Raw genomic sequence first — 27,875 nt, forward strand, 5'->3', positions numbered from 1 at the left:
TTATGCTACTTTGAAAGTTTTTCTATGATGACTATGCTCCATGGCTTCATGGCACTGTATATTCCAAGACACACAACTATTTCCCATTCAACATCAATATTCTTTTTTTAGCTTGTGTCCAAGCATGTGAGCGTAGTCGTTACCCGGCAGCCACACACCAATCTTTTGCTTCAGATCACAGAGTAGAGGAAGTTAGAGGTCACAAAATGTTGTCAAACACAGCCACAAATGTACCACTACATCTCAAACCATCCTGGAGCTATTTGAAAAGCAGCACCAACTTTGCGTGAGTTTCCTCCTCCACCTCCTCCCCCTCGTCAGTACTGAGCCAGACAGGCTGTTTTTTTTTTTCCTCAACATTTAAGAGGCTAGTGACAAAAAAAAGAGAGCGAGTGCTCAGTGGAGCATTTCTTAAAGAGTCCCGAATGAATTTAAACAGTCTAAAATGACATATTTGCACATCAGTAATTTCCCTGAATTCATCCCCAGATTCAAATTTGACCCAGTGTCAAGTTGTCCATGTTGAAAAAGACATTCTCTGAAGGGCTTTTGGTACTTGGAATATAACCTATTATTTGGCGCGATGAAGGCTCTCTACATCTGAGCTTTTAAGTAAAAGGGCCTTCCAAATTTTAATGGGCTATTTTACAACCAATGTGATGAGTTTCATTTGGAAAACACGTTGTGAGTGCTCTATGAAGTTTTTTTGTTTTTTTTAATTTGGTTGGACGATTTGTCCCTTACTTTGTAGTTTCATTATCATTATTTAGCAATACAGTCTGTGAAACTTAATTAAAATCTTGTCTTAGAAAGGTTAAAATCTCCATTTATGAGAGCTTCTAATTTGCTTAAACGTTTCATCGACCTCGCAAATGATAGTGTTGCCCCCTAAATCGTGGTTCATCATTTGCACCCTCACTATCAGTTTTTTAAGTGATTGTTTTTAGGGGTTTTTGCAGTATACTTACTGTAATGCTCTCACATGTGGGAAAGGAGAGCCACAGTTGCTGATGCTCTTTTCAGTCGTTTGTTGAATGGCAAGGTTTTTTTTTTTCACCGATTTGCACCTATTGCATGAGTGGTCTGGAACGATTATTCCTAGCAATGAAATATTCATTCAAGAACACGATTATTGCAAATTTGTGCCTTGGACTGTTCACACAAAAAAAAAAAAATCTAAAAAGTGCATTCCTTTGACACAACAGCAAGCCGGAGATGTAGAGAAACTGCAGATATTTCCACTAGAGCTGTTTTGGCACTTCATTTGGTCAAGCGTGAACACTATCATTCAAAAGCTGGTGTGTAACAAAACAAGCCCAAAGCGGTGGTCTCGGCCCACCAATTTTTTATTCATATTGTGTGAAATCTGGTGCAGTTTTTATCACTTCAGCAGTGTTGAAATAGCAATTATACAATCATTAGTTCCCACAAAGCAATTTGACCAGACGGAAGTCGGTCCATGAGTGATGTTAAACAATGCAGCCGCGCTCAGACCTTTAATTTGATATATCACTCCATCTCAGAGGTTGTTTTAATCCGTTAATTTAGGCCTACATCAACCAGCAGTGGTTATCTAACATACTGTGTGGGTTACACCAAATGATTTTATCATCTTCAGCGAATGAGTGCCAACAAAGATACAAAAACATGAACAGGAAAGGTTATTTACTATTCCTTAGGTCTGTAATGAAAACAGCTAGACTAATCCACGCAGTCTATCTCCTTTCGACAAAGCTGCCTGAAGCTTTTTCAGTGGAGTGGTCTAAGGGCATGTTGGAGAGCAGACTAGCTAGCTACTTAGCACTGCTAGTGGATAAAAACAACAAAAACTGTATGATTTAGTGTTTTATGATAAGTATGTGAAAGGTGTTGGTGAAAATGTTGCACGCAAATCCGTTAAGTATTTCTCAGGTAAAACAGCTAGCTAGCTAACTGGCTAGCGATACCGATAGCCAGAGCTGGGTATCGTCTAACGTCCCAAAGTTCCCCTCTGCGTATTTAGCCGACCCACGGCGTGTCTTCTTTTACGGCGACAGCGTGTGACGTGTACATTAAGTTCTCAACGCCGATTGGCTGTCGCCGACGAGGCAGGAATCACGTGGGTCGACTGAATATGCAGATTTGAACTTTGTGACGGTTAAGCGATTAAATGAACAAAAAAAAAATATCATAATTTGTTGTCACTCATTACTGTTAACAAAGGCATGATGTTGTCTTGCGTATATCTCGGCTGTGAAGATAATCACGGTTGTGATTAGCGCAATATTGCTTAAATATAGAACAAAGTCCAAAAACTTGGCATAGCCTCTGAAAAGTGTGGATCAATGATAAATGGACCACCATGAAGAACTTGATCACTCAACGCAAATGTCCTGCACTGTGTGAAGCAAATCACAGTCATACCATACATGTCTCTCCTTAAATTCTCCCACTTTCAATAAGTGTCTAATAAAGATGTTTCTCAAAAGATAGAATTCCCATTTTTACCGTGATCTTTTATGGCGGGATTTTGCGGGAAATCTTTTGTTTCGTGGTTAATGGAAAATTTGTCTAAAACATAAGTGCTGCATTTGCATTCTTGTTGAGAACCTTGATCAGCTGCGACCTTCACTAAAAAAACATATAATGCCTGGTTTGGGGGACTTTTTTCGAATCATTACTTTAACGATCAGTACACAAATGGGTCTGAAACAAAACAGAAAACACAATTGGGAGGCATGAATTTAACAATGTTTTATTTGGGTGTGTTTATTCTTTTACAACAAATAAAACGGCAATCACAATATGGAACCTGACAGTATCATTCACTTCCACAATTAAAATGGGTGTTATAGGATCGGTGGTTATTTTTAGATTTACAATGCAGAAATGTTGTAACTTGAACTACTAACACCATTGTTTCGTACGGTCTATCAGCAGCACTGACCTACATTTAAAACCTTGATTTGCCTTCACCCCCACATCCCCATCCCGCCCCGTCGCAATTTCATTGTATTCTCGCGGGGCCGACTAGCTGGACTACACTAACATCAGCATTTTTCCATCATTAATTGGCAAACTTTGACTAGCAAAACATGTTGTCGGCAATGTACTGTACATGTTTAATACTTAGCATCTGTGGTGATTAGGATGTATTTTATTCTATTAAATAAGTATTGATTCGGAACTGCTGCAGATGATGAACTTGGCACAGCTGCGTGCTTCTATATTGTGTTTTTGTATAATCTGGATGGTTTATAATGTGACAGTGGGGATATCAAGAGGTGGATTAAGTTGACTTTAATGACCACCGGTGGCTGACGTGTTTGTTTCGCTCTCCCGACACTTGTACAATTATGTGTTTCTGTAAGTACAATACACACCCACAGCACAACATTTTCACACTGCTTCCCTCAGGGAAGTGCTTCAGGAGTGTGAAATCACTTGACCACTTGACTGACAAACAACCAAGCCATAAAACCCCTGAATCATCATCATCATCATATCAACTCAGTCCACAAACTTCACACAATGACACACACACTGATTGCCGGTAATACAAACACAGGCGCACTGCACATTATGCCCCAACTCAAGTTCAAGTTGTCCTTATTCTGATGTTCCTTTTTAGTCCCTCCTACTTATTTTTTTAATACCTTGATTTATTCATCTGTATTTATTTTTTTTATTTACAAAGTATTCAAGTAAGAATTTTAACACGTGGAGAGTTTGCTCCTTGTGCTCCTCGTGTCTCGGTTTTGTTGGAGTTTTAAAGAGAAATCAACCAAAACACTTTTTTTTCAAGAATGTTCCCAGCAGGCCCACTAGTTGAAACACGGCATTCTGATTAAAATTGCATTTGTGGAATATGAGTCAAGCAGCAAAATGCACCCCTTTTTAGCCATCTCAGGGGGTGGCCATTTTGTCACTTCTTTTCGACTGAAAATGACATCACAACTGCTCAGGGCGCAGGGAACGACCAATAACGGCTCAGCTTCAGAAAACAGGTCAGCTGTGATTGGTAGTTACCTGAGCCTAGAGCAGTTGTGATGTCATTTTCAGTCGACAGAAGTGACAAAATGGCTGCCCCATTAACTCTTTCATGCACAGTGGTCACGACAGTGGACAGCTATTTAAAAGTTGCTTTCGCCTGTATTTAGTAATCTAAAAAAATATATTCATATTTTAGATAATTACATCAAATCATAATTAATGCATGAAAGGGTTAAAATATTTTTTTTAAATGTAGATTAATTAATATAGGCGAAAGCAACTTTTGAATAGCTGTCCACTGTGCATGAAAGGGTTAATTCTTATTCCGCAAACGCAATATTTATCAGAATGCCTTGTTTCAACTAGTGGGCCAGCATATAACATATTCTTGAAAAAATATGTTTGGGTTGACTTCCACTTTAATGATCATCCATTTTACATTCTCTTTTGTTAATGTCCATGTTTGGTTTTGCCTGCCGTCCTGCTTTGTCTTAAGTGCCTCTCTGCACTTATGTCCACCTGCCTTTACTTTACCTCCACTACACCGCATCAAACTCTTAACTATAGACTGCATGTGCCCAATTAAGATATATTGCTTTTATCAAACTTTGTTTCCTATCTGTACTTTCAAGTCAATCATATTTGATAGGCCATTTCTGTGTGGAGCTGGCATGTTCACTGGTTCCTTGGACATCCTGCCACATTCTGATAACATCTATCTATCCATCCGTTTTCTACACCTCTTATCCCGTTCAGGGTTGCTGGAGGCGATCCTAGACTGCTTCGCCAGTCAATCACAGGGTTCTTAGAGAGACAGTCAACCACTCACTCTCACATTCGCATTGTGTGGGAACCGAACCCACGCTGCCTGAAAGGAAGTCAGACAAATGAACCAGTGACCGACCGGCGACGGCGACTCTAAATTGTCCACACTCCGAAAACACGCATAAAAGTAAAGTGATATCGGGCAGCAACAGCGTGGAAATAAACAAATTAATTCAATATTTACCGCTGGACGTGCTGTGTGGGTAGACTTTGTACGTGGACGTGTCATCAAACTGTCTCAAGATGTGCAATTTGATAAATATTTTTTTCTCACTTTACACTGCCACCACTCAAAGTGGATTGCAAAAAATATATACATTGTGTCGATTCAGCCATTTTGGATAATTAAACCCTTTTTGGTAGTGGTAAGAAAAACGGGAGGAAGGTTCAGTCACTGCACCAAAAAGGTTACTAACTGTAGTTTACAATGAAATATCACCACTAAAGTACACAAAAATCCAAAAGCTATTGCATTACTAAACTCAAAGAGTGGACTCTTACAATGTGTTTTGTCTCGTATATAGCCTGGAGATGTAAAGATACAAACTCCCATTAGACGGGCTCGCAGGTCAATAACTGTAACCTGTCAGTGCAGCTCTCCTCGGGCTTGGAATTACAAAACTTAATTAATTATGACCAAGACTGTCATTAAGCAGAACACCCCGATTGGCCAAGCAATCAATCACATCAATGATTTTCTCTAGTTTTGCGGTTACAGCTGAGCAGGCGTGCAGATGAGCTGTGTTCGTCTTTATATTTACAACACACCACTTAAAATCATTTGCTTCATTGCCTGTATGTAGTTTATGTACACTCTGCACCTCATTAGGTAACCGAGTGGATATCCGTCAAATGAGGCGAGACAGGAGTCAGTTTTATGGGGCTAATAATTGTAACAGTATTGTGTTAATGCACTCGCTTTAGTTATTAAATGGAATGCATATATTGTATAGAATTTTTTTTGGCAACGTTTCCAAATGCAATGTAATTTCCACAATCATTACAGCTAATGCAAACGTAAAGTACCATAAACAGTGATACTTCCAGTCGGTGTTCAAAAAGGAAAGTGTGTATGAGCTACGCTTTAATAATGAATGAATGCATCCAATTTGTTGTGACACATTCACTCATCTACATTTCACACGAGGGTGATTATCGTCCCCATGGCCACGAGAAAGGAGAACAACAGTCACATGCACCTTGTTGTCACTCTTTCTTACTCACTGACTCGTGTCCTCGTTTCTGCGGCACTTCATGTGTGTCACGGACGGCGAAATCCTCACGCACGCGCACATGAACGCTTTGTCACCATCACATCTCACTATCTGCATCATACACATGTTAGGAATAAGATGGAGAGAAGCCTCCTGAGGACTGATTTGAGTTGGGTAAGAAACTTGTTTACAGGATTGCTGGATTTAAATAGATGGACCGTTTTAAGCATGAATGGTAAAAACAGAAACAAAAATTGTCTGAATAAATGCTGCGCTCGTTTATTTTCGGATTCCTCTGAGGATTTCACATTTGAGCACAAAAAGGCGAATTAAGTTTCAAAGGCCTCATCCCAATGGTCACATGTCAATTGCTGACTGGAATTTGACAGAGTCCATATTAAAGCACTTCTTCATAATACTGGATAGTCTTCTTTTATGATAATGGTGGTTGATCTCATTTGTTACACACTGTACATCATACATGAATTCACAGGAATGGTCGTACTGTGCTTTGTGCCAAACATATTTAAACGTTCCTTGGTTTTGCATCACGAAATACAGCCCAAAAGATTGCTTTTCCCGTTCAGCTGCAAATGATGTCTTATTACCGCAAATTGATTTCAGTCCAAAACATTCACAAGTACAAAAGTGGCTGTGTTATTTCTATTATTGTGACGTTAAGTGGTACACATTCTCGCTTATTGCTTTCTTGGGTGTGCAGCATCAAAAATTGGGATTTGATTTTGTTCCACTATGCCGGGGATGGACAACTTTTTTTTTTTCAGTGCAAACGGCTCTCTAACACTACCCTAAATAAGGCTGGCACAAAACTGCTGAATAGCCAACATTAAGTGCAAGAAATAATTTTTTTTTTTTCCTCACAAAAATCAAGCCACTTAAAATTGTAATATTATTGAGCTGCTATGTTTGTCCTGTTTATCATTCCAAATTCACAAAAAATATTAGGCCTACTCATGTTGCAATCTAAGCCTGAGCGTATGAGCAATTGAGTCATGCCTGCCATCTAGTGGTGATTGGTGATATTACATCTTAAAACTATAAAGTGGAACCCTGCTATTCGCGATCGATGTGAATCGGGCCAGCCTGCGAATAGTAAAAATCTGCATTCAAATGTATTGGAAAAAAAGTATATGCACAAATTTTTCATAACCCCAAAAACTGGGGTTTGATCCACCCAAAAATCCAAAACAAAGACAAAAATCAGAATTTTTTTTTTTTTTTTTAATATCGAAAAAATATCTGTGAATCGTGCCGAGCTGTGAGTACCGGTGTCCACTGTAGTGGAGGAAACACATGAATATGTTATACACAAACCAAGGGGCCAATCAGCGTGTTGTCGCCACCAGTTGCCCATCAATGCACTAATGCTGCAGTACTTTGCTGTAATGGTCAGACAGCGTGTGATATGCTACATGCTACCTTATACCGTACTTTCATGACAACGTAGGAAACCAAGCATTTACCAGTAGTTCTGACTGCTAGCTTCGGTATCTCAATAAACCTCAAACTCACTCCTTTCTCTGTATATGATCCTCCTTTCTCTGTATATGATCCTCCTTTCTCTGTATATGATCCAGTGTATCGCTCTGACATGATTACTGGAGTATGCCACGTGACAGCTCGGACAACACAAACCGGACAGAATCTGTTGACAGTGAAGATCAGTCACATAAAACAACAGGAAATTAAGCACAGGCTGATTCGGGGAAACTGCATGGGCCGTTCAGCAAATAATGCAGAAACAATGGCCGAAAAGAATCGGACAGCAGGCTCTCATCAAGAGGGTCACATTAAATGCAAAACGACCCGCTGAGTTCTCTATGTCAATTACAGAGAAGTGAGCATCAAAACAGCTGGCCTTGCCAAGGTTATTCGGTCATTTATGGATTTAAAATCCAAGCTAGAGTGTGACTTTTCGTCTCCCAAATTGTGAGTGCTAATCACTAAACGGCGTTACTTCACAGTGAAGCGAGGTGTCCCTCTGATTTGGCGGTCGTGCCAACCTCCACATTTGCCTGTTTGTAACTGGGTATGCCGCCTCTTGCCTTAAATCAGCTGGGATGGACTCCATCTTACCTGCGACCCAGTCAGGACAAAAGAAAATGGAATGACGAATGTCTCAAAGAAAATTTAATAGGAACTTTATGCAATATATTTCCCACATTCCCACTGATGATTTGTAATTACCATAGAGGCTTAAAAGTAAACGTTTCCCGGATGCTGGAGGATGTTTTTTATTCCCGACTTTTGCCTTAAAAAGACGAGCATTTTTGTACTTGCCTAGATGAGTGTTTTAATGCCCGATTTGAAAAGTTAGAGACATGCTTCAAAGACGTGTCTAAAATTACCGGAAAATAATAATTGCTGATGGTAAACAAAGCTCAAAGTGCTAAAATAAAAAAGGAAATCATCGCCTCGTTGCATAATCATGAAGCTCTGAATTATTAATAAGCAATGGACACGAAAATGCTCCCACTCTCAAAGAATGTGCATGGGAGAGTTCAGGTTCCCGTATGGCCATCTGTGATTTGCATACATCGGCATGATTTACTCTTTCAAATGAGGCTTAAAATGTTCATTTAGAAAATGAACAATGATTAGATAACAGAAAGGATGAACACGTGCACAACGACAAATGGACCGTTTCAGCTTTCAAGCGTGTCAATATATTCATTTTCTCTTACGTCAGAGGCGTGCAAAGTACAGCGGATGCCCAGTGGCGATGAGCCCATTTTGATACGCCCCAAAACTCATTAGTCGGGGGGAGTTTTCCCAAATTGATGCCCCTCAATCCCAGCAAATGCCCCTTCAACAAGTCTGTTCATTTACCATCCGCGACAGATGATGGCCCAAAAAACACAAATTTGAAACCATAATTCTAATTTAAACCCGAACTTTGAAACCCTAAACTTAGTTTGAATCCATTCTTTGAAACTCTAACCCTTGTTTGAAACCCTACTTTGAGACCCTAACTCTAGTTTGAAACCCCTTTGAAAGCCCAACCCTAATTCAAAACTCCACTCTGAAACCCTAATCTTAGTTTGAAACCATACTTTGAAACCCTAAACCTCCTTTGAAACCCTAACTCTAGTTTGACCCCCTTCTTTGCAATCCTAACCCGAGTTTGAAATCCTACTTTGAAACCCAAACTCTAGTTTAAAACCTTACTTTGAAACACTAGTCTTAGTTTGAAACCCGACTTTTTGGCGGTACTGATGCTGGTAGACGTTTTCCCAAATTGATGCCCCTCAGTCTTGGCTGGATGCCACTTTCAACATGTCTGTAAATCAGTGCTTAGCAATTATTTTCTCTTAGGGTTTGACAACAAAGGAACGGCTGAATTTGTCCTTCAGCGTTTGCCACATTTTCAAGGGAGTTGGAAATCACACGTAGAGTTAAAGAGGAAGACAACCCCACCATATTTTTTTCAAGAATATGTTCTATGCAGGCCCACTAGTTGAAACAAGGTATTCTGCTATATATTGCGTTTGTGGAATAAGAGTTAATGCACCCGTTTTTAGCCATCGCTGGTGGCGGCCATTTTTCCACTTCTGTCAACTGAAAATGACATCACAGTTGCTCAGGGCTCACGACCAATCACTGCTGGCCTGTTTTCTGAAGCTGAGCCATGATTGGTCGTTATCCGAGCCCTGAGGGTCTGTGATGTCATTAGCAGTCGACAGAAGTGACAAAATGGCCCCACCCCCTGAGATTGCTATAAATGGCTAGATTTTGCTGCTTAAACTCATATTCCACAAAACGCAATATTAATCAGAATGCTGTGTTCCTCCTAGTGGGCCAGCATAACACATATTCTTGACAATAATATGTTTGGGTTGACTTCCACTTTAACCACTTTACTATGTTTGAAGTCATGAGAGCATCAATGTACCTGCTTGAGTTGCATTGACATGCACAAGCCCCCACGGCGATGTAAACAAGATGGCAATCATGGCACGCTGAGACACATGTCAGCATGTCGTGAGAAAGAAATCCTACTGACGAGAATGCGCTCACAGTTTTAGATGATTAGCTTGCCGGAAGAACAACTTTTCATTCGTACACTGAATCTTGTTCACTGTTCTTTGGTGGCCTTGAGCGGTAAGAAGCTGGTTGGAGAGCTATTGTTTTATGTTTGGGAACAATTATTCTTTATTTCGGCAAGTTTGTTCTCCACTTGGTGGATTATTCTATTGTTTTCATTGGGGGAAGATAACTGTTCATTCATTCACCGGCAACCGTCTGGAGTTTTGGAGATGACATTGCAATACTCACTGAATGCTGTGTGTGCATTTATGAATCACATTACTTTTTAATGCTAAAGTGTCTTTTGCATCCACGCGATAAATTGTGCTCTCATGAAAGTGGAAAATTCATTTTTATTTCACCACGCTACAAGGTGCCTTTTGGAGTGTACCCTCACTTCAATACTAAACAGATAGAACAGACAAAGCCAAAGGAGTGTTTCTTTGCCCTTTTATCGTCCGGGCATTATTTATTTGCAGCTGTCTGGAGATGCAAATAAATGTCAGTCACGGCACAATTCTCCATCTTCACAACCAGACGCTCGCTATCGCGCGAGTGCCAATTTCACAGCAGCTTACGTGCTGCTCTTAAGAGGACAGTGAGAAAAAGATTAAATGCCACAGAGTTGACCCTCTTTTTGATTATTGTACAGCCTTGTGGCTTTTTGTGATTTTTGTGGTACTTTAGTAAGATATTTTGGAGCGGGACATTTGTGAGGAGTGGTTGGAGTTGTGCTTGGATGAATTGAATAGTCAAACAGTCAAACATTTGGCAGTTGTCTTGCTTTTCAACTTGTTTGGTATTTAAACAAAAGGCAGTTTGTGTTGACACGAGCTATGCTTGAATTTGATGCCACATGCTATATGCTAATGTTACTTTACAATGAAGATGTCTTCTGGTTGAAAATCACACAAGAAAGTGGCAAAACACTGTCACAAATTGTGTTGAGTCAGCGTTATCAGTCAAAGAATATTCCGCATTTTCATAGTTTTTTTTTTTTTCATATCGCTGACATATTGAGGAAAATACAATCTACACGGTCTTGGTGACTTCTAGCATATTGCACAGCATTTTAAACAAGTTACAACATTGGATTTGCCTGTAATAAGAAATTTAACTCATTCACTGTCAGACATTTTCAGACCCGCTTTTACGTTTGAGAAAAGACAAGTAAATTCGTCAGGAAATTTTAATCAACACACACCTTTGACAATTTCTCATGTCATTTGCGGCTATAAGATACCTTCACTCAACAAATCAAATCATAAAATCTGTCCGCGTTATAATGGTAATACCTAAGCGGCGTACTTCTTTCACCACTGCAGTCAGTAAATGAACTTGTTTTGCCAACTCTGTAAATTTCTGCACAAGCCTTTTTTCTCCATAAAGGAGAAATTAAGTCTACACTGGCCAAGTGGATCTTATCTTCAGATGCCCTTGAACAAAATGCCTGCAGTTTAGAACATTTGATGAGAAAAGCAGATGATTTCCTCAGCAACATGCTGACACGGTACAGTATATGCCTTCTGTCAAAGTATGTATAATAGTCAGTACAATTCGATGCATTAGGGCACAAGCATTTCCAACTGCACTTTACGTCATTCGGCACAAAAGTAATCCACATTGATACATATGGCTAGCTCTAATAGCCTCATCCAGAGGGTAGGAAACAAAATATATCTTCTAAAGACCATGAAACAAACAGACATTTTTTTTTTTCACATCAGAGAAGCAATTCATTCCAGGAAAGCTGTAAAACCATTTAGTTTAAATAAAAAAAGAAAAGAAAAGAAATTCACAGTCAATGAAGCATAATCAACTGTGGCTGAGTCTTCTCAGCAAATGTGTTTTTTTTTTTTTTTGTTAAAACTTCACCAAAGTGATTGTGCACTGAAGTATGAACGAAATGCAATCAAATTTCATTCTGCACATTATCTATCTATCTATCTATCTATCTATCTATCTTTCTTTCTTTCTGAAAACAACAGTATATATTTAAGTTTAAGTTTGTTCGGGGTTTTGGGGGTCATTTTTGTCTTGCCATTTACTTGTAAATAGGGTGCAAACACCAAAACTATTCCAGTTTATTTATTTATGTATTTATTTATGTATTTATGTATCAAGAGGTGCTATCAGAGGTTTGTCATGTTGACTCGTACCCCTCGCTCCCCTCTACCCGTTCTACCCCCGCATCTAGCAGAAGGGAATCAAATGGTCTCCGCGAAGAGTTTGGCTGCCTCTGCTTCTATCACATTAAAAAAGTACTGTAGGTCTACTTCTCGTGTTTCTATAGCAACAGTTCCCACTCATGTCTCCAGGACGAGTTATGCCCAGCGTGAAGGAGCACAACAATGACACTCATACCTGAGGATTTGGATCCAAACTAATTATTGGAGAGTTTTGAACACACGGGAAGCTGCAAACTACAGGATGAAATTGAACATCCCCAAATGTAATTTTTTAATCATACAAGGCGGTTTGGCTGACTTTTTTGGGGGGGTTTCTAGGTAATCCCAAAAGTGGGATTGGGTGTGCTTGCAGAGGAAACTCATGTATGCATGGCTTGGACCTTGCTTTGTGCAATGGGCATGAACTATGCGGGAAAAGAAAACCATGTCAAGAATAGCAAAAATCCACAAGTTGCTGTGCCCTTGCCCCTCTAGAAAATGTCCCTCTTTTGTTGTTGTTGTTGTTTACGTCCCTCACTTTCTCTGTCTTGCTGTCTATCCCAGGTGCTGATGAGCAACGGAGGTGACGTAATGGCAGAGCTCGCGCGGAGGACGGATCAGCGCAGGGTGACCACCGCTGTCTAAAAATCACTGCAGATCACCACACGGTAGACACTTAACAGGTAGGAGTGTATAGTTTTGAGTTTGAATAACGCATCTCAAACCACTGCCGTCAAGTATGTCAGATCTTGGCCTTGAACATAGTTATTAAAAAAAAAAACACTCTTCTTTAAATAGAGATTTTGCATAAAAACACGTCTTTGTCAACTTTTATGGCAAATTCAAAAGTGTACAAGGTTTTCGGAATGCTGAAATTACATGTCTGCGGCTCGCCCGCAAACCCTAATGAAGAATACAGAAAATCATGCTAATATTTAGCATTAGCATCACATGTCATCACCACCCATTCAACACATGGCAGGAAGTCAAACCATAATTAAATGGACATGACTAATGCTTTCTTAATTCTGCTTTCAGAATGGATTTTCCCAACTGTACTGAAGGGGTGTATGCTACTAGCAGCGGTGATTGTGATGCACTGGAGACCACCAGACTGCCTCCCAGGAAGATCGTCCTTTCAGTGACCCTCTCCGTGCTGGCAATTGTGACCACGTTCCTCAACTGCTTGGTGATCACGGCTATCGCCGTCACCCGCAAGTTGCATCACCCTGCCAACTACCTCATCTGCTCCCTGGCGGTGACCGACCTGCTGGTGGCCGTGCTGGTCATGCCCTTTAGCATCATATACATTCAGAAAGAGAGCTGGGTCATGGGTAAGGTGGTGTGCACCATCTGGCTGAGCGTGGACATCACGTGCTGCACGTGCTCCATCCTGCACCTGGCCGCCATCGCCATTGACCGCTACAGGGCCATCACAGACGCCGTGGAATACTCGCGAAAACGTACGGGGGCCCGAGCAGGAGCCATGGTGGCCGTCGTGTGGCTTTTGTCCATCCTCATCTCGCTTCCTCCTCTCCTGTGGCGGTACTACACAGGAGATGCAGATCAGGAGGACCAGTGCATCATCCTCCACCATCACATCGCCTTCACCCTTTACTCCACCCTCGGGGCGTTTTACATCCCACTTTTGCTCATCCTCATCCTCTACTTTAAAATCTACCGGGCTGCTCAGACCCTTTACATGCGGCGGGAGGCCAGCAGGGCGAGCCGTCACTCGTGCATGACCAACGGGAGCATGATCCCTTCCACCTACCCCGCCGGAGACGGCGGGCCCCGGAGCCCGGACCCCGTCAGCCCGCAAGATAAGTCGTTCTCCGACCCCTCGACGGAGGAGGCGCCCCGCGAACGGATGCGTATCGCGGTGAAAAAGTTCCACTGCAAGGCCCGCCGGCATGACTCACGCAGTGAGTCACGGAGGAGCCAGCTCTCCCAAGGACCGCGCATCTCGGGCTCGCGGGAACGCAAGGCTGCATCCACGCTGGGCTTGATCATCGGAGCGTTTGTCATTTGCTGGTTGCCCTTTTTTGTCAAGGAGGTGATCGTCAACACATGCAGCTCTTGCAGCACGTCAATGGAGATGGCTGACTTTCTGACGTGGCTGGGATACATCAACTCACTCATCAACCCCCTCATCTACACCATCTTTAATGAGGACTTTAAAAAGGCTTTCCAGAGACTGGTTAGGTGCAGTAGTTACCTCTGATGGTTAGTGCACTGTAACTCGTCACCAGAGTGGTACAAATAAGCGGCGCTGAGGAAAAGACTGAAATTTGACTTGCCCTAGAGGGAGATGAAGTGGAAAATGCGTGACTCTCATTTTCAGCCGTGCGCCACACCCCGCGGGGCACGTCAGCAGCCTCAGAGCATCAGAAAAACAGATTTGCATCAAAAAAAAAAAGTGTCCAGAGTCCATTCCCGGTTATAAATAGAATAGCCTCTCATTGGTGTTAATTGGAGTGAGTGGTAGGGCATTGACATGCTGTTTCTTTCTTTTTTTTTTTTTTAGAAAAAGGGTCATCGCTGACCTTTTCCATGCCAACTTTTTGAGCACTGGTGATCCATCTTAAAGGTCTGCCTCTTCCATTTAATGGCTTCCCTTCCTTCTTGCCCAAGCTGCTGGCTGAAACACAAAATGTGCGAAAAAAAAAAAAAACATGCAGAAGAGTCAAAGGTGTTCATATTAATGAATGCAGCACTTGTGTACGCATCAAACACTGGGAAGCCGGTAATTTATGACAAATTGGAAAAGCTGATGTATTGTATAAAGACAATCTGAGAGTGGATATTTCTATTATTATTGCATACACAAAAAAATAAACTGCACGTGGAGGCCAGAAAACTTGTGCCTGTGTCACAATTTAAAATGTTTTTGATTATTTTTGTACAAAGTACAAACTGTACTGTATGTTTCTCTCATATAGTCCTGGAAGTGTTCATGTTTTTTATTTAGTTTTTTACCGTTTAGCTCACTCCCACCACTCGTCCAGCATTAACTTACTTAATAAATGTGAAAATCACTGGTGGAGAAATCCTCATTATGCCCACTCAACTACTTGCAATAGAACTACTAATTCTTTACTGCCTCCAAGAGGGCAGATAATACGTTGATGGAAATATTGGAAATGAGTCAAGTGTGAGGGTGTAATGTACGCAAGAGATCTTATAGGCAAAGGCATGGCGTCTCATATACTGTCTTGAGTGCTCAATCGTTGTATTCAGTTAATTTGTTGTATGTCACCTTCACATCAATCACCAATAAACATTCCTCACATGATTCCTCACACATAATGTTTGCTTTTCTTGTTTTCTGACGACAGATTTGGTTCGCATAGCATTCTATAGTCTACACCGGAATGAACTCAGATAATAACTTATAGAGGAGGTTTGAATTGGCCTCTGATTTAGTTAAGGGGCAAATGCAATATTTTTGTCTGAGTGATTATTATTCACTATACCTAATGGACTCTTAAAGCAAACAAATCTAGGTAAAGCTTTTTTGTTCATAGCACTTTCACTGCGCCCTTCATTAAGTATGCCTGCACATTATTACTCCTGAGCTCTGACTGAAACTTTCACTGAGGTTTTATAAATAAATTCATTTTCTATAGGACTTGTCCTCATTAGGGTTGAAAGTGAACTGAAGCCTATTCCATCTCACCTTAAGCAAGAGGCACAGTACACCCTGGACAGGTCTCTGGTCAATCACAGAGCAGATTTTGACACAATCATTCACAACTACAGTATGCACTACTGAGAGTCTTCAATGAATCTAACTTGCAGGTTTTGGCTATATGGGAGGAAGATGGAGTACCCAGAGAAACAACACAGAAGCAAGAAAGGGGAAGAATATGCAAACTCCATACAGGAAGGCCGGTGCCCAGATTAGACCCCTGAATCTAAGGATTGCAAATTACTATAGGTGTGCTAATCCTGACGCCCACAGTGCTGCACTTATTGAGATTTGTGAACAATATTTTTGTGGTTGAGGTTTGTTTCCAATATGCAGCGCCTTCAGTACAAGTCAAATAATAAAGCCAAAATATGATTTTATATAAACACCTCTCGTTATAATGCGGAGTAGTTCTGTCACTATAAAGCACAACAAAATGAGGGCAATATATTTGTGTAATATGCTATTTGAATTGAAATTCTATCCAGCTCTTATACGTTAGCTGTAGTGCTCATTTGTGATATTATTCCTCACCCTTGTGGCTGATTGAATTACTGCAGTGCAATTGGCTGAGAAGCTTTTAATCTCTTGCTGATATTAATAGCGATGTTGTTTTTCATTTTGGTATTGTTAGGAATTCCTGGATGATGCCCCCCAGGGGAGAGGCCCTGCGGTCTCATCAGGGAAAAAGTACCCGCAATGGAATTCCTATACCGCAGTTCTTGTAATCTTTGCAGGTGATGTTATGTCCAAATGAAATTCTGACACACTAAACTAGTCTTTTGAGTATCTAATTCAACAAATATGAAGTACAAAAACAATGGTCGAATAGAAACACCAGCGCTGGGTAGTACCTCCGTCTCCCATGGGATCAAGAAGAGATGTTGTTGGGGTTGTGTAATACATATTTTCAATGGTTGGGTGTTAGTACTTTTCCAGGTTGAAATGGCATCAAAGGTTTTGACTTTACAAAGACAAAGTAATAGCTGTGTTGTCGCGTTAACGAAGTCCTGACTGGCATATGTCAAGTTTGTTTTCCACAAATTATGCCGAGCAACAAAGCCAGGCCAAACCTTGGTGCAAAATCATTTGTCGTAATGAACCACGACTGCTATATATTATCTGTGTTATTTGTAAAACCACTTCATACAGTTACTGTAGTTGTTCTTTATTGAAGTGCCTCCACGACACATTTTATTGTATTTCATTATAAGGATGCCAGGTTGGAACGCTTGCTGATTGCAGGATGTATTGTGTCTGACCTGGCAACTTGGACTATGCGCCGGATGCGCTAGACAGTATGGCGGACAGCGAAAGTGATATAGAAACTGACGGGCTAGAATTAGCTCTAGAATCATTGTGCAGTCGATATTGCAGCGATGTGTCCACCCTTAAAAGCAAAGACTACTGTTTTGGCTTTTGTGAGGTACGTCGGAACTATTTACATTCGATATTCTTCGCGTATTGGTGTGTTGACTCTGGTCAACATCTACTGGCGTCTTAGCATCTTGGTTAGCAACAATTGATGCTATCGTGTGCTAAATCAATCATATGGGCATTAGAAATGAAACTGAAAGAATGAACAAACACAGTCTTAAGATGAACGCTCGGTTAAGTCACTCCCCGAGAAAGGAAACGTTTTATTACGGTGCACATGGTGATTGTTTACAGTGATAGCTCGATGCTAACGAGTGGCTAACTAACGCCATGGCTCCAATGCTTGTAAAGAACAAGTGTCACTTGAATTCTGGGACTGTATTGTTATTGCGTAAAGCCATGTTTATTCGCTAATACTGATCTGGTTAAAATATTTAATTCGGTTTATCAAAAAGTGTTCGTATTAAGATAGTGTACACGTGTGGAGAAAAATAACTGACAGCAAAATGACACGAGCTCAGTCTTTCCTAACCCCCTTTGAGCCAAGGCACGTTTTCCATTACAAAAATCTCTCAACACACCGCCAAACTACGATGTCACAAAAAGTAAACAGTATATACTGAAGTTTTAATGACCTCGTCTCAATTTGCACACAGATTTATTTGCTCATTGTGAAATCTGGGCCTTTAACACAAAGCTGGTTTTCTGTTGTTTGAATGGCAATAGGTGGAGGATACACGTTACTTATACTTTGTACTATCTACTGGAAAAGCATTCAATTGTTCTGCATGCCAGTATGTGTCACTAACATAGATAGATGAACAAAGATACATTAATTGTAGTTAATGAATAATTTTGAGACCAAATAATTGAAAGTTAAGCACAGTAATGTGCTGCCTGTGGCACAGTAGGTGACAATCACTGCTCTAGTCTAGCCTACTAGTCTTTTACATTAACATGTGTTCACTTGTTGAAGCCATAAATTAAGGTTGAACAATGCATGTGCTGCTCTTACAATACCGGTATTAATCCTTCACTTTGTAGAGTGTGACAAATTCTTGTGCTGGTGTATTGGAATATTTTCCTTATTAATGTTTGTGGATCTTCTCGTGTTCCCGATGTGCAGTTGGTTGAAGCGTACACGGGCCCATGGCAAGTTCCTCTGCCTCAACTGAAGGTGCTGCAGACAGCGCTGTGTGGTTTCACAAAAGCCACGGCCAAATTCCCAGATGACTGTCAGCACGTCCACAATATTCTCAGCCGTTTGGCCTTGTGAGTGATCGCTGTACTTATATAGGGAACCGCCGCTTAGGGACCAAGACTTGACACAAATATCAAAATATATACTGGTAATAAATATCAATTGCCTATACTAATACTGTAGTCTAAACTTTAAATATACAGCAGACTGTGATCTCATTATTATTTCAATCTCATCTCCCAACATTACCTTCAAAAATAATAGGATTTACACAATTTATATGATTTCAAATAGAGGTAAGCACCAGAAACGTGAGGACGCTGGCGTGTCTTCACCACTTTGCAACACTTCCTTAACAATACCAATGCCTACTTTCCATTTAGTCATTTTATTACATTTTTGACTCAGAGATGAGTAGATATTAATTTATTAAATACATGCTGAATACCACAAACTATCTTCAGGTGGACACTTACTGTACCTTACGTTGAGCTAACCGTCACTTTTGCAGAAATCTGCACCTTTCTCTGCATCATGTTGAGAGGTTTACCAACCTGCTTTCCCTGCTATCAACCCCACTAGCAGCTCACCTGGCTGTCGGACCTCCACTGGAATTTTGCATCAAGCTTTACTGTCAAGTCAGCTGGTGGCCAACGCTAGCTACTCGGCCGCTAACATGGCACATTAGAGGGGGCAAGGAGTTTTGGCGGCATCTTGTCTCATGAAAGAGAGACAGCAAATATGATGTGCTAATGATGATGAGCGCAAAGTTATGTAGCGTAGTTGGGTTCCACGGACAAAAAAAAAGCGGGCCTAAGCGGGGGTTCTCTGTGTGTCTAATAAAAACATGCAACATTGCTCTTCCACTGCTTTAGCTTGCTTCTCTGATGAAACTGTCTCATCTTCCAGGAGTATCTTTGAGCTTCTGCTGTTTTTCAGCAAAGAGGAATTTGGGGAAAAACCTTTAAAAGACATCCTAGACTCCTATCAGGTGACAAATTTTGCCTCTCCGACTCTTTATTAGCTACCCCAGTTACATAACCTATTTGAATAATTTTGCTTTGTTGGACCTGTTCATTAATGCACATTTACTCTTTTGTAGGCATGTCACGCTGAGCTTTTAAGGCACAGGAATGTATATTTTCAGCATGCAAAGCTGATCATAAAAGCTGGTGGTCCATGGGAGAACCAGGTGTTGCAAGCAATCCTGAAGGAAACAGATTTGCCTCCAAAAGAGGGTAAAATTTGACTACATTTTGTTACGTAATCCCAAAACAAAAGCTATTGTTTGTAGCTATTTTGATAATAATACATTCAATTTGGAAGCGCCTTTCGAGACCCCTCAAGGACACTCATACTCTACTGTTTGTCTTCCCGGCACAGTTGACGATTACCTAAACTCAGAGCTGCCTGTTTTTTTGGAGTTACGGATTCGCTATCTGCAAGCATGTGAGAGAATACAGGAAGCTATGGCCTTGGCTAAAGTCTGCCTGGAGAAGCACAAGTCTGCAAAGCATTTGTACCTGCATCAGGCTTACTTAACCTGTCTCTACAAGGCCTCGCTGCATGAACACCTTCACAAGCAGGTACTGAGTACAGGATGTTGCATGCCAGGTTGTTTTTTGTGTGATGAAAACGTGAACAGTAAAAACTGAAAGGCAGCCTGAGAAATACACAAAGAAATGAAAGATTTTGTATTACACTGCAGTGTATGTTTTTAATATAAATTGACCTAATGGTGACGCATGATGAGGTTGAAATAAATGTACCTCTTCCTCTTTAGATGGCAAAGCTTGACGGCCGTGATGCGGTGGAGATCATCTGTAACACCGAGCAAGTTGAAAAGGATGAGCTGCTTTTGTCACTGTGCAATCTGTTCCTTGCCCAGCAGCTACACAATGGGGACATGTACTACATGTGGTAAGAGGATTTAGAAATATAGTTGGTTTTCTTTCTTTTTCTTTGGTCTGCAATGCAATACAATATCGCCTTTAAATGATGACATGCGATGCATCTAGGTTGAGATGATTTGTAAAATACAATTAAAGTATGTACTGAATACGGTAGAAATACAGCTCATCCAATTCATAAAGAACACAAATGAAAAAATACATTTGTGACCATCGTTCCTTTCTTCTGACCGCCTCTCGGCGGGTGGATGCCACTAGCTTCAAACTTGTTTTTGGCTGGACTTTATCTCACCTAAACTTGGCGAGAGTTTTTTGGTGGCTTTGGCAGTGGTAACCACTACGCTCAATTTGATTACCATTGTTTTCTTCTTACCCTACAGAGGTAGTCGTGTCTGCTATTGTGATCCTCGGACTTAATTAAACAGTAACTATCCCTCCAACTACAGACAACCCTAACAGTCTAATGAGTCACGAGTTAGTTTTTATGAAGTCACATATGCAAGACCTTGTCATGTAAAAATACTGTATCCAGAAATTAACTCATTCGCCGCCAGACATTTTCAGACCCTCTTTTACCCTAATGTTTGAAAAAAAAAGAAAAGAAAAAAAAAAATATATATATATATATATATATATATATATATATATATATATATATATATATATAATATAATATAAATTCCTGGGATTGAATGGCTGGACTGTGAAAAGACAAGTAAATTCGTCAATGGCAGTGAGTGAGTTAATCAATAATCACTCATACACAGGAAAGTGTAGAGAGGGAAGATCACTGTAGTTTTTTAAGCATTGCTGTTTGTTTTCCTCACTTAATTAGTTCATTTATTGTTGTGCACATTGATTTGGAATGTTGGCAGACTTCTTCCCTGCAGGTTATTGCTTCATGTAATAGGCCTCTGTCGGCAGACATCTACTTTGTGGTTCCTTTGTTAGCATACACTAGATGCTCATTAGCTATTGTTTGTATGCAATTGATGTTGGACAAATTGTGGCGCTCCTACTGTACTACTGTAAGCAGCCAGGACAGGCTTCAGGGGGTTGGGCTTCCACTGTATTTAAAATGATTTATTGTTACGTAAGACCCATGTATTTTGATGAATGAATGCACCTGACTATTTTTGGGAGGGTTTGAGTTGATTTAAATTGCCTTCAAACTGTCTTCTGTCAGGGACCTGGTGTTCATCTGGAGCAGGTTGCATCTGCGAGCTCACCCGTCAACGCAGGACTTTCTGGCTGAGTGCACGCGACTGGCTTCCTCTGCAAAGAACGTCCGCGCCATCTTTCCTTTCATCAAACTAGTCACCCTCGAGGTGAGACTGCAATCATCTTCCAAGCATAATCCAAGCATACGCCAAGTATTCCGGGAGCGCTCCTAACGATGAACCAGCGATTGCATCATTTAAAGCACTGGCCCGCCACGTAGTTTTATAATGGATTTGTTCCTTTCATTTTGGCAAGGAATCTACACTGAAAATGGGTTTTTTTTTCTAATTTTTGACATATATTGCAAGCATTTTTTTCCAAATCCCTTCTTAACATTAAATAATAGGTTAACAAAATAGTTGATTTCATATTTAATTTGTTTTTAAAAATATGTGTCATAACAAGCAAATGCAGGGGCAATTGTTTATATACTGTATAATATGAAATATTATATAACAACCCTATGTGGCCCTTGATTTAAAAAAAAAAAAAAAAAGAGTTTGACATCCCTGACTTGAACAATTTGCCTTGTTGGGGTTTGTTGTGACAGCTGGGCGGTGATGGAGTGCAAGTCTGCATGGAGCTCTGTGCCAGGGCCTTGCAGCTGTGTGACGCGCAAGCGGACGACGTTGCTCAGTCTCTGGTCTGCAAGACCATTGCCTTCCTCCTGCCCGGAGACCTGGAGATCTGTCGAGCGTGCGCCCTGCTGGTCTTCTGCCTGGAGCGAAGCCTGGGAGCTTACCGAACGGTGCGCCTGCTTTACAAGCATCCCGACCAGGAGGCGCATCCTCACCGCAGCCTTGTGCCGACCAACGTTCGCTTCAAAATTATGCAGGTGAGATGAGGGGAAAGAAGGAATAATATACACGAAAGTGTCCCAAAAAATTGATTTAGTTTCTTCCCTCTCTAAGAAATTCAATATTTTAACCTCTAAAAAAAAAAAAAATATGACAACCACTTTTCGTCTTCACCCTCGTGACCGTGCCAATCGATTCGATGCCCTGTGAATAAAATGATTTGCCTGTATACTCATTCCACTGGTTCGAATGGAGTTACATTTCTAAATATGTTGCGTCTCATATTTCAGATGCTGAAGGAGCGTCTGTCTTTTGACCCGGAGTTCTGGAGCATCCTGGCCCTCAGGACCCGTTGCTTGGAGTTGATAGATGACAAAGTAATGAAGGACGCCCTTATCAATGAGATGAGTCAAGAAGAAGAAGAAGAAGAAGAGGAGGAGGGGGAGATGGAATGCTGTGCTGAGGAGCTAACAAGCACTTGTGTAAATGATTCTTATGCTCAAGACTTAAATCTCAGCAAGTGCACTGCGACTGAACCTGAGAAAGAGCCCCCTCTGCTGGAACATACTTCTGATAGCCAGGCGGCAAGCTTGTCGAGTAACGCCCCTGTGAAGAAGAGAAAATGGGGCCGTGGACTCCAAAGGAAAGTCCGACTTGTGTCCGATGAGGACGTCGACCAAGGGGACGATCCAGAATTCATGTACAATCTCAAACCCAGCTCGTTGTGTCACAAGTCTGTTTATTCACTGCGGCGCAATCACACCAGGCGGGAAAATTGCACTTCCGGCAAGCTCCCTCTCAACCGAAAGAGGGAATACTTGTCCCGATGTGTGAAGAGCCAAATTTTGAAAAGGAAAGGCAAGAAGAAGAGATGGCTGCAAGGTCTTCCCAGGATGGAGGCGCCACAGCCTGTCCAAGAAAAAGTGGTCATACTGAAAGGGAAAAAGCGGGGCAGGAAGCCTGCCTATAGATACGAACTCTCCTACCCTGATAATGAAATACACCTCCCCAAGGGTGAGTCTGCCCTGGGGGGAAAATCCAATACGCAAGGCACGGAGGGGGAAATGGCTCACCGGGAGAATGAACCTGAAAGTGCGCAGGTGAAGACACGACTTGAAGACATAAAGGACAGACACGGCGACTGCGGTCAAATCCAAGAGGAAGCGTCACATGTTTGCGCGCCTTCTACTGAGCCTCCGATCGTTCGCCCGGCTGTTGAAGCCGACCCCGAGCTTGATGGACCGCTCCAGAAATTACAGAGCTCTCCAATAGAACTGATGCACAGCTACCATCTAAAGTCTACGGACATTAACACAGAGAACCCTGCAGAATTCTCCACGCACGATAACGACACGGCGGAAGGGCCACCAATCATTGAGGAATCTGAAAAATCCAACAGAAAGGTTAGTATATTTAAAAAGTTGGTTTGTGTCCATATTTTATCTTGTCAGCAGTCTATGTTGGTCTTTGACACCGTTTTTTTAAAGTTAGGTAGGGAGAAAAAAAAAATATTTTCTTCAACTTGACAAATTGCTATTTTAAATGCAATTTTATTTGTGTAAGAAACAAATCAGAAATTTGGTCCTTCCCCGAAACCCAAAAATACATTATGTATTGTCATAACATCAACATACGGTCGACCGCTGGATTTTTTTTTTTTTTTAATATATTGTTTTCAATATATATTTTTTTGTTATTTTGGGAAGTTTTCCCTTTTTTTTTTTTTCTTTGTTTCCCTGCTATTTCCCCTGTTATTTGTGAAAAGCGTAGATTGAATGTTTGTTAGTGTTTTTTGAAGAATTCTTGGGGGTGTGAAAAAAAAAATTGTACTTTGTTTTTTTCCCCCCATTGCAATTCAATGGGCGTCAACACGTCAAATCCGGGTCGGGGCCACGTTCCAATTCCCTGCGATAAGCGTAGGTTGACTATACTGTACATTGAGGTAATAAATCAAAGAAACTGCCATTCCAAACCGCGTGAACGGCTTCATGCGCGACTTATAGGCTGCATACGTATTGTGGACATAGACGACATTGTTTGAAAGAGGTTGAGAAACACCGCCAATAAGGCACACGACGACACTGGGGGTTGAATGAAGTGAAGGTTCTTTTATGGAGGACTAGAACATGAAGAAAGTCAAGTCAAAGTCAATTAATAAATGATCTCCCTGTCAAATAAAATACGATAAGCCTGTCACGTCCCTTTTTAAATCAAATTTTGCCTGCCCGTTCTGTATGAGTCGTATTAAATCGGCTGTCTTTTGTTTTAGGTGAAAGTGGAGAGAACGTGGAGGGAAAAGGTTCAGCGAGGCCAAAAATATGGTTGTCTCAGTTTCTACTGTAACTCCTGTAAGAAAAAATATAAAGGCTTGAATGTGTTCCGGCATTTCATTGCCCACTTCAAGAGGCACAACAGGTGCATAATCTGTGGGAAATGCTTCCAGCACTTTGTTGTCGGCAAAAAGCACATCTGGGATCACATAGAGGAAATGTGCAAGAACCATAAAGGCGCCGACGCCGAGGAAGCCGAAACCACAAACGGGACGACGAGGGCTCAGGTCAAGGCTCCCGGCGAAATCCGGACACCAAACGAGGAACCTCGGAAGAAACTGAGCAAAGTCAAAGTTTCCAGCCTCAGTCGGGAAGATCGAATCGTGCGAAACCTCCGCTGTGCCATCCGAAAGTTGCAGACCAAGTCCAGGAAGTTGAACAAAGACAGCACCGCGCCGCAGTTCGACTTTAAGGACGAGCAGGTAGTTATTCAGGATGATCTGATCATCGTCAAAGCGCCCGCCGCCGCAAAGGAGGACCAAGCGGACGCGGCAGGAGAAAACGGCTACGACGTCATCGGCAAGTATGTGCTGTGCCCTTCCCCGTCCTGCGATCGAGTGTTCCTGCGGCACGGCAGCAACTTGACCAAGCACGCCGTCAGGTGTCACCTCAACGACGACCAGGTGCTGGAAAAGACCTTCGTCTGGGCCCAGCACAAATGCACCTTCTGCAGTCGGTAAGCGTTTTCCGACTGGTGAACATACCATACAATACAATGCAATTTTATTTATATTAGCGCATTTCTTAACAGCTGGAACAAAGCACTTTACAAACAATAAGCAAAAAATGATGAGCATCGATAGTCACGGTTTTAGAACCCTTTCTGAAATGTAAGCATTTGAACACAAACGGTGGCGTAACGCATGTAAACAGACAATATTGCAATAGCCATCAGCATATATTCTTTATCCTCTGCAAAAATATATAATTGAAGCTTATTGAGTCGCCGTGACTACGCACATAGGAGAGCCGTTCTCTTCTTTGTTTGTCCGTATTACGTTGCATCAGAAGGCGAAGCAGAATGAATTGTGGCGGTACCACACTATGAGAGTCACTACAGTAGATAAATAAATATATGTGAATCAGGGAGCATTCAAGCGGACGAATGGCTTTCAGAGAATGATCTCGAACCTGACAAACAAATGCTGTATGTAGTATAAAAACACGTTTTTGGGGGGAATGGGGTATTGCATTTTTCCGCCTTGCAATACTTTTTTTTTTTTTATTTTAATGGCATGTGTTTGAAATTCAATACATCCCCCCCCCGCCCCCTTATTAATCTCGTTCTTGTTGCTTTCCTATCCAACAGCAACCTCCAGTTTGTCCAGTATTACAAGGAGCACATACGGCGCCACAACCCCTCACTGCCGCACTTCTGCTTCCACGCGCAGTGCGAGCAGTGCTTCGTGACATCGCAAGAACTCAAAGCGCACATGAGCGACCACGACCCCTTCAGCCCCGTGTGCGCTTTCGCCAACTGCAACAAGCGGTTCTCCAACCTGATGAGCCTCTTCGACCACGAGTGGCGACACTACGTGCCGCCCCCTCAGAGGGACGAGCTGGGCCGGCAGCAGCGGCAAAGCGACGAGGCTCCGTGGAAGCAGAGGATGAAGGTTGAGGAGAGATGGTCGCAGAGCAAGCAAGTGAAAGCCGGCAAATTGGGGGTTGCGAAATCCACTCCGGGACATCTGGCGGCAAGCGTCAGCGAGGCCAAGACGGCGGATAGCCAAGCGGATTGTTTGAAGGCGGCGGAGCTCATCCAAAAGCCTGTCAACGGATTCGAGGAGGCCAAGCAAAGCCACGGGTCGAAAGGAAGCAAGCGCGGCACCGCTAAAAAAGTCCATCACAAAAAGAAGTTCCGGTTCACCTGCGGGAAAGCCGTTGCGGACCCCCTGAACATCAAGGAGGTGGAGAAAAACACCACGCTGGCCGAGGGCGGGGATAACAAGTGGGAGGAGCCAATCATTGCGCAGCACAAAAGCTTCAACCCCCAAGATCCTTCCTACGCGCCCTTCTACAGAACGCACTTCACCCGCCTGCCGCCCTGCACGTACATGGACGAGTCTCAGCTGTCCATGCGCAAGAGGAGAGGCGCGGACACGGACGCTCACACGCAATTTCAGTCTTGCAGTTTTTACGCCCAGACGGATTTTTCGGTGCGTTACAAGACGCACGAGGGCAAGGTTAACCGCGAGCAGAAGGTCAGACACCGGTGCGATAAGTGTCTCTCCTCCTTCGACAGCGCCCAAGAGCTCCAGAAACACAAAGCTCTCAACACCTGCTCGGCTCTCTTTGGATTTGACTCGGATGACGAAAGTTAGCACGCCTTATCCAAATCTGCTCGTTTGACCAAAAATATGTATAGTTTCTTTTTACTTTAGTTAGGATATGAGAGGGACTGCAACTCAAGTGTAATATACACTGATACTTTTTTTTTTTATATCATTCATACCAACCATATACGCTATGTCGATCAAGAAGGCTTTGACCGTTTCTCGGCGCTTGCCTGTCATCAGAAACATCAAAATGTCCACGTCTTTGCATAGCTTGTGCCATTTGCTAGCTAGCCCTTAAAAGTTAGCCACACTTATAGAAATTGAATGAAAGACAAACTGTGTTGTGGGTACTAACACTCAATCTTCTCTGACAGTCTTCCAAAATGCTTCACGCTCAAGCCGAGAGGGCCAATCAAAAGGCTCGTTGGGCGAGAGAGGATTATCTGATATATGAAGTGTGTACTTATTTTCAAGATCATAACTTATTGTGATTAAGTTTATAGGAAAATAAGTGGAGCTTTTTACTCAAGCCATCGCCAAAATACATGAAATCATCGAAATCTGCCCATATCTCTTTAGTATTAAATTGCATAGGAAGTAACACATAAGATGCAATGGGCCCTTTTAAGTTGTATACAAATTTTTGGTCTTTGATATGTTGATTTTTTTTTTTTAACATTTTTTTTTTTTTTTTAAATGTATGTATGTATTGATTATTTATGTGTACAGATGTAAACAACAAAAAACAACAAAAAAAACAAACATATTTGTTATGGTAAGACGCCAAACTATTTTTGTTACATAAAGTGACTAAAATCCGTTCGATTAAACAAATGAAAAAAATGC

General features: G+C 41.7%; 2 protein-coding genes across 5 annotated transcripts in view; both read left to right on the forward strand.

Moving 5' to 3' along the window:
- The window catches only part of htr1fa (5-hydroxytryptamine (serotonin) receptor 1Fa), a 56,096-nt gene extending 40,561 nt beyond the window's left edge, over positions 1-15,535 (forward strand). For 2 of the 4 annotated variants that reach the window (XM_086052183.1, XM_086052180.1), the window contains 2 exons: positions 12,791-12,909; positions 13,265-15,535. In XM_086052183.1, the coding sequence (XP_085908309.1) occupies positions 13,266-14,450 (1,185 nt within the window). In that variant the 5' untranslated portion in view covers positions 12,791-12,909; position 13,265 and the 3' untranslated portion in view covers positions 14,451-15,535. Of the gene's footprint in view, positions 1-9,789; positions 12,910-13,264 lie in introns of those variants that run through there. The other 2 variants (XM_086052184.1, XM_086052181.1) reach the window with 2 other exon arrangements.
- Positions 15,536-16,962: 1,427 nt separating this feature from the next.
- On the forward strand, positions 16,963-27,874 carry LOC147136566 (uncharacterized). Its single transcript, XM_086051627.1, has 11 exons — positions 16,963-17,343; positions 18,421-18,566; positions 19,405-19,486; positions 19,598-19,733; positions 19,879-20,081; positions 20,279-20,415; positions 21,592-21,733; positions 22,177-22,461; positions 22,714-23,826; positions 24,693-25,429; positions 26,063-27,874. The coding sequence occupies exons 1-11, from the start codon at positions 17,218-17,220 to the stop codon at positions 27,072-27,074; spliced, it is 4,119 nt and encodes a 1,372-aa protein (XP_085907753.1). The 5' UTR covers positions 16,963-17,217; the 3' UTR covers positions 27,075-27,874.
- The last annotated feature ends 1 nt before the right edge of the window (position 27,875 follows it).

This window comes from Filicampus tigris, chromosome 14 (assembly GCF_054856515.1).
Source record: "Filicampus tigris isolate MCC_2025a chromosome 14, RoL_Ftig_1.0, whole genome shotgun sequence".
Taxonomy (NCBI): Eukaryota; Metazoa; Chordata; class Actinopteri; order Syngnathiformes; family Syngnathidae; genus Filicampus; species Filicampus tigris.

Excerpts from the sequence above, each read along its gene's own strand:
- LOC147136566 (XM_086051627.1), top strand. The coding sequence starts at position 17,218 with ATGGCGGACAGCGAAAGTGATATAGAAACTGACGGGCTAGAATTAGCT. Across the intron at positions 19,487-19,597 it reads ACATCCTAGACTCCTATCAG|GCATGTCACGCTGAGCTTTT; the intron begins GTGACAAATTTT and ends ACTCTTTTGTAG. Across the intron at positions 20,416-21,591 it reads GGGGACATGTACTACATGTG|GGACCTGGTGTTCATCTGGA; the intron begins GTAAGAGGATTT and ends GTCTTCTGTCAG.